The 6,732-nt window shown below is 32.2% G+C and overlaps 1 protein-coding gene across 1 annotated transcript; it reads left to right on the top strand.

Annotated features, from left to right (window-relative positions):
• The first annotated feature begins 257 nt into the window (after positions 1 to 257).
• On the top strand, positions 258 to 5,042 carry LOC100159604 (cuticular protein 51). The gene is made up of 2 exons (XM_001952383.5): positions 258 to 709; positions 4,075 to 5,042. The coding sequence occupies exons 1-2, from the start codon at positions 698 to 700 to the stop codon at positions 4,606 to 4,608; spliced, it is 546 nt and encodes a 181-aa protein (XP_001952418.1). The 5' UTR covers positions 258 to 697; the 3' UTR covers positions 4,609 to 5,042.
• The last annotated feature ends 1,690 nt before the right edge of the window (positions 5,043 to 6,732 follow it).

The raw sequence follows: 6,732 nt of genomic DNA, 5'->3' as shown, positions 1-6,732 counted from the left end.
CACGTGACATAAAAAAACCATCAGAAAACGTGGCGGCGTTTCCATCGGTCAGGATGTCCTCTGTGCAAGAACGTAGAACGATATTATATATTACGATACAATGCAAATAATAATATTTGATATTCAATTATAATTATTTCCGAAGGCACACGCCGGAAAAATCCATGATAAAAACAACAACAATACAACAAGACAACATAGAATAGGAAAGAAAACCTACTCGGGGGGATGAGTGCGCACGGTTGACTTTGTATAGAACAAAATATAATATACCTCCTATACGCCATACATCGCACCTAAAGAGGAGGCCACGGTCGTCTGCGTGCCGCCTTGGTGTGAAAGGTCGTGAAATAATGCAATACATATTATAAGGACCGCCGCCCGTTTTCCGTCATATAATAATATTTTTGTTATTATTATTACTACTATTATAATGTTACGTAGGCATCGTCGTCGTTGCCATAGGCCCCCAGGGGGCTAGCTATGATTTTTCCCCCCATCGGCGCGCGAGCGATAACGTCAGGGAGTGGTCTCGGAAGGTTCCCGGCGATTTTAGAGTGTATAAAAAGACCACCCATCCATAGATCCAGCATCACACCCGTCCGGACTCCAGAGCCATCACTCGCGCAGAACACGTTGTTCGTATATTTTAATATTTACAATTCCGAATCGCAAACCACTACACTCAACGATCATTATGGCTTTCAGGGTAAGTACACATACCTAGTTATATAATATTATATGTAAATAGGTACAAGCACGCGATTACACTTCAGACGACGTACTTATATACGCTTTTCCCGTGTCCGACTCGAATTCGCAGATATTCGTCCTTAAGAATTAGGATAGATCCGTATATTTATTAAAATTATTACATCATAACAAAATATCGGATCATAGTAAATTATATACACGGTTATAACTATACGAAAAATTCACCCTCAGAGCGGTTCACAAGTCAGATCGTGGAATATTCGTTTTTAATTTTCAATTAATTTGGTAGCGGACTCTATTTACGCGATTACGAACAAATTTTTCCAAATGACTGTGCTACCATGGGTTGCCGAGCTTGCACGTCAAATACTGCAGAGAAGTTCCACAAAGACGCATTCATATAAAATAAATAATAACCTATTCATATGATATATTAAAACTACATATTTTTCTTCAAATCTGAGTCAAAAATTGCAGTTTTAAAATTGTATACTAATTTGAATGATTTATACTTCACTAGACATAATAAAAAGTGGTGAACACTAGACACGCGTTTATCTCTATTAACACTATACAATATAAAAATATGATTTTTTTGAACACAGACATACAAATTTTTTTTCTAACTGATTTTTGCGAGGCCATGTTTATAGTCATAATAGAAACCCAAATCAACAATAAAAAAAATATAAATAATATATTAAATTCCTAACACATTTTTCCTCTGTACCATACCCAAAGACATATCTATGATTCCTCAATTTTCCTTGCAGAGGAAAAATATCTAGTAGCATGCCACTTATAATAATAAATACAAATGATATTTTAGATTCTGAGTGGAACGATAAATGTATTAATTTTACAATGATGTTTGTTTTTTTTGTGTCTGTCATCACCTTTTAGGACAGTAAAAGTGCTTGGATTTTCTTCAACAATTCATTTTCTGATAAGAAAGTGAATCTAGTTGGTAGGTACTTTGGGGGGTCAAAAGTAAAAATTTCCCAATAGTTTTCAAAAGCGCCGTGAAAAACAAAAGAAAAATTAAGGAAAACGGGAATTTTTACGCAAAATCTGTTTTCCAGAAAATTGATTTTGGTTTTTGGTATAACGTTAAAACGAATGACTGTAGATACATGAAATTTTTACTGGATGTTTATATTTCCATTTTCTATACATGATACAATTTTCAAAATATTTTGATTTTTTTTGAGCTGTTAACGGACAATTTCAGTTTCCAATTTAATTAGTTTTTTTTTCTATGAATGTCAATAAAACTTTATTTGTTGAGTAAAAATACTTGAAAATTTAATACAATACTATATTGTTACAATGAGATTTGAAAAATATTAAAAATCCTTAGTCACAGTTTTTTTTTATTAGCATTTAAAGCTCAAATATTGACAAAATATGTAAAAATCACGAAAATTAGCAAATTATTTTGAGTTAACAATTCGTAAAAATTTTCCTTTTTAGAACTAAGATTTTAAAATATAATACAAGATTCCTGATAGGATAATCTACCTTTATCAAAAAAAAAATTTCTATAAGAAACTCAAATTTAATTTTTATGAGCGTTTGAAACTCATATTTTTACAACATTTGATATTCACTCGATTTCTTACGTAACGATTTTCTTATTTTGTTGTAATTAAAAAACGAGTGACTGTAGAAACTTGAAAATTTCACTGAATGTTTATATTAGCATTTTCTATATATGATAAAATTTTTAAAATAATTTGACTCTTTTTGAGCTGTTTACGGACATTCTCAGTTTTCAATTTTTCAATTTTTTTTTTTATAAATTTGAATAAAATTTTGTTTGTTGGGTAAAAAAGCGTGAAACTTTAATGCGAGGCTCCTGATATATTGTTACAATAGCAGTTGAAAAAAATTAAAAATACATAGGCTCAATTTTTTTTTATAAGCATTTGAAGTTCAAATTTTTAAAAAATTTATCAAATTTAATTGAATAATTATTTTGTGGTTAAAAATTTATAAAATGTTCAACTTTTATATCTAAGGATGGAAAATTTAAAACAAGATTCCACGTAAATATTTAATTCTGTTGCCAAAAATTCTAAGAAATACACAAGCATAGTTTATTTTTATAGTAATTTTAAGTTCAAATTTGGACGAAATTACATATTAAAAAACCTGGAATAACTATTTTAGTTATTTTGTTGTGATTGTAATGATTGTATAATATTATTTATGGGTACTTGAAACTTCTAAAGTATACTAATATATATCTATGATAGTACCACGGTTTTTTGTTGATGTATAACGCGTTACCTAATGGATATTGTGATAGGATTAATTTGGAATTTATTATTGATACCTATTATAGGTCAATTTTTTTTTAATACTATAGATAAGTGTATCTAATACCTAGACTGACAAACCGTCTCCGCTCAAAATCGTTTTTCTTATACAGTGATATTATATCATTGAATTCAAATTTAACAATATCTATTATACAGTGACCCACTTGTAACCTACTGTACAGCAGAGCGACATCCACTTACCCACCTTTTTTTATTTAAAGTTTTAATTTTTGATAAGAGCTACAATTTGAAAATGTATGAATGATCGGTTTAGATAGGTACCTAATAATAATAATGATGATAAATAGTATTTAAGTACTGTGACACTTATTTATTGATATATAATAGCACGTGGCATAACAGCCAAGTGGCACTGACTGTCTAATTTTACCTGATTTTATAGCATACAATAACCCTTATATCTAAATATATTTTTTTTAACAAACTATTTTGAACTCAGCACTTTGCATTTGAATTATTTATTTGATTTTGGTTGTTGGTTAAATGCAGGTGATCAAGAACAGAATGAAAAACAAAAAAATACGTACATTAGGTTTTATATATACCGTTAATCGGGATAATAGAAGTTGAAGGAAAAGTAAATTCTAAAACCACATACCTATCATAGTTTGTTTGAGATATATCTTGGAATATTATTTCAACTCGTAAAATATTACTACATGGTATACGAGCCTGTAACTATGGTTAAAATTACAAAATATCAATCTAATTATTTAGATATCTAGTAATTTTCTAGACCAAAAAAAGGTGATTTAACTTAAAAGTTAAAACATCATAATAACTAGGTGTATAATAATATTATAAAAATACTAACTACAAAATCGAACTAACCGCAAAAAATACATTTTAAAAAAAAGAGAGAAAATAGTGTGTCTATATTATTATCTAAGTGACAATATTTCTAATGAAAAATGATAAAACCTTCAGGTTAACCACGAAGTTTTATATTCGGGTGCAGAGTCCTGCTATACGATGTTGATTTCAAATCCTTTAATTCTAATTTCATTTTGTTCAGTTCGCAGTATTTACGTCGGTCCTGGCAGCGGTGGCGCACGGTTCCCCCGTGTACACGGCCGCCCCCTATGCGGCCTACCCCTACGAGGCTGCCCCGTATTCGCCCACCCTATACGCGCCGGTTCCGTACTACGCGGCGGCGGCGCCCAAGTCGTACGACGCGGACTACGACCCAAACCCGTCGTACTCGTACGCGTACGACGTGCATGATCAGCTGACGGGAGACTCAAAGAGCCAGCACGAGAGCAGGCACGGTGACGTGGTGCACGGGTCGTACAGCCTGGTGGACCCCGACGGCACCAGGCGGACGGTCGACTACACCGCGGACCCGCACAACGGTTTCAACGCGGTCGTCACCAAGGAACCGCTGGCCAAGGGCTACGGAGCCGCGCCCGCCCGCGCCGCTTACCCGGTCAAGTCGTACGCGCCCGCGCCAGCCGTCTACCCGGCGGCCGTCAACGCTTATGCGCCAATCTACCCGGCCGTCAAGGCGTACGCACCGTCGCCGTACCACACGTACCCGGCTTACCACTGACCGGGTTCACGTGACCACCACCGCACCACCGCAGAGACCCACTGAACCAGATTACACACTGCACAATCACCCTACAGGTATACCGCACATACCGCCCACGCCCGACAGTGAACTATCATCACGGCAACGTGTGCAGACGCGCCGCCGTTGAGAATATTAATTAATTGCGATATTCTAACGCAAACTTTTATTTATTTATTAACTTTTATTACATTTATTAGTTTATTTATTTTATTAGTTTCATACATATTATTATTATAATTTTATATTATTTTCTAAATAATACAACAGTACCTACATCCTACATACTTAGTTTATCTTGTTGTTTCTATATAATATTCATAAACATTAAACGGACTACAGTTGTATTATACTGTCGTGCGTTACTATTTATATTTTGTTAACATATAATATATATGGTAATTTTCTGTATACATTTTTGTGTCTATTTATTGTGTTTTTTTTGTCAACAAAACGGACTGTATGACCGAAACAATAAGTACAATCAAATATCAGATCATAAATAGATACATATAGGAACACCACTCTCAAAAAAAAATACACACACAAGAAAACGAATGATATTTTGGAAAAAATCATTTCAAGGACCAGTGTATTATAATATTATGAAGGATCCTTTTCCATCAAACGCGCGTTAAGTGAAATAGAGGAGTTGTATATGCGTGAAATAACTATGAGATGGTGTTCGGAGGGCGAAGAGATTACACAAGGAATGTCGACAGAGTTAATATTATTAGATTGTTTATGGATCAGGGCAACTTAATTACACCACATGTCCACATCGCATGTATTATATGATGTCGGAGAAAAAATGATAGACAAAACTGCCTATATAAGCAACATTGATAAACAGACCACGAGAGAAGGCAAGTAACGTGAAATGTATGCGACAGAAAAACGGAAATATTTTATCTATATGACTTCGGTAGAATATTGCGCATTTAGTCCGAGGCAGTAGAGAAGAATCACTATAAATCTTTATAGCTATACCAATTAAAACCACACATAATGTTTAGGTCTTTGGTTCTTGAAGTTAAGTGTCATTGGACATTATACAGAGAACACTCTGTTCCTTAAATAAAAATTCCGTGCCTATAAAAAAAAATAGTAATACTAAAGGTATGGAAAATACATACTCTGTTATACTACATAGGTTGCATATTTTTTTATAAAAAAAAAATGATTATGATGTATTCAAAGTTCGGGCGTCGTAATTTCATCCCTATATGTAATACCCCTATTTGTAATAATAAGGTAAGTACATCTTAACCAAGAGATTTGGTTAAAAAATAAGCTGTTGCATATACCTATCATAAATAATGAGACTATGCGTATCAGACATTTTTCATAATTTATGTCTTAAAAAACTGTTTTATTGTAAAAATAAATATATAATACAATAATATATCAATACATTAAGTTACTATTGCTAACGAAAAACAATTCTGAGCGGACAGCGTTTTTCAGCCTCTATTACTATATTATACTGAATGACAAAAAGGTAACTAAAATTTTTAAAGGAAAAATTATGATTTTTCGTTTTAATGTCCAACTATAGTGAATCAAATAATATATAATAATAATATATTCATCAAAATTAATACTTCTAACGCTTATAAAAAATGACTGTGTCTCTAAGTATTTTCAATATTTTTTAGTACTGTATATAAAACTTATGGGGAACCTAAATTTAACTTTTAAAATTTTTGACACTTGTCACATAAAAATGTAATCAATTAAAACAAAAAAAATTTTAGGGTATAAGTAAAAAAAATAAATAATTAAAATTAAAAAAATTCTAAGATTTAAAATTCCTATAAACTGCTCAATAATAGCTAAAATATTTGGAAAATTATAATTTATCTAGAAAACGCTAGTGAAATTAATATTTGATGACAATTTCAAGTACCTATCTGCGGTGTTTTATATTTAATTTATTATAACGAAATAACAAAATCGATGATGTCCCAAGCTCGTATTGGGTAAATATAATCTCGTTTTGACATAATTTTTTTTAGTTTCCCGATTATCTTGGAAATTAGTTAGGTAGGTATAACTGTATAACTAGATCTATTTTGCCACCAATTAGGCAAGAACAATCCT

The sequence above is a fragment of the Acyrthosiphon pisum genome, chromosome A1 (assembly GCF_005508785.2).
Source record: "Acyrthosiphon pisum isolate AL4f chromosome A1, pea_aphid_22Mar2018_4r6ur, whole genome shotgun sequence".
NCBI classification, from domain to species: Eukaryota; Metazoa; Arthropoda; class Insecta; order Hemiptera; family Aphididae; genus Acyrthosiphon; species Acyrthosiphon pisum.
Note: the sequence above shows the minus strand (reverse complement) of the source record. Positions and strands in the feature narration are given on the sequence as shown.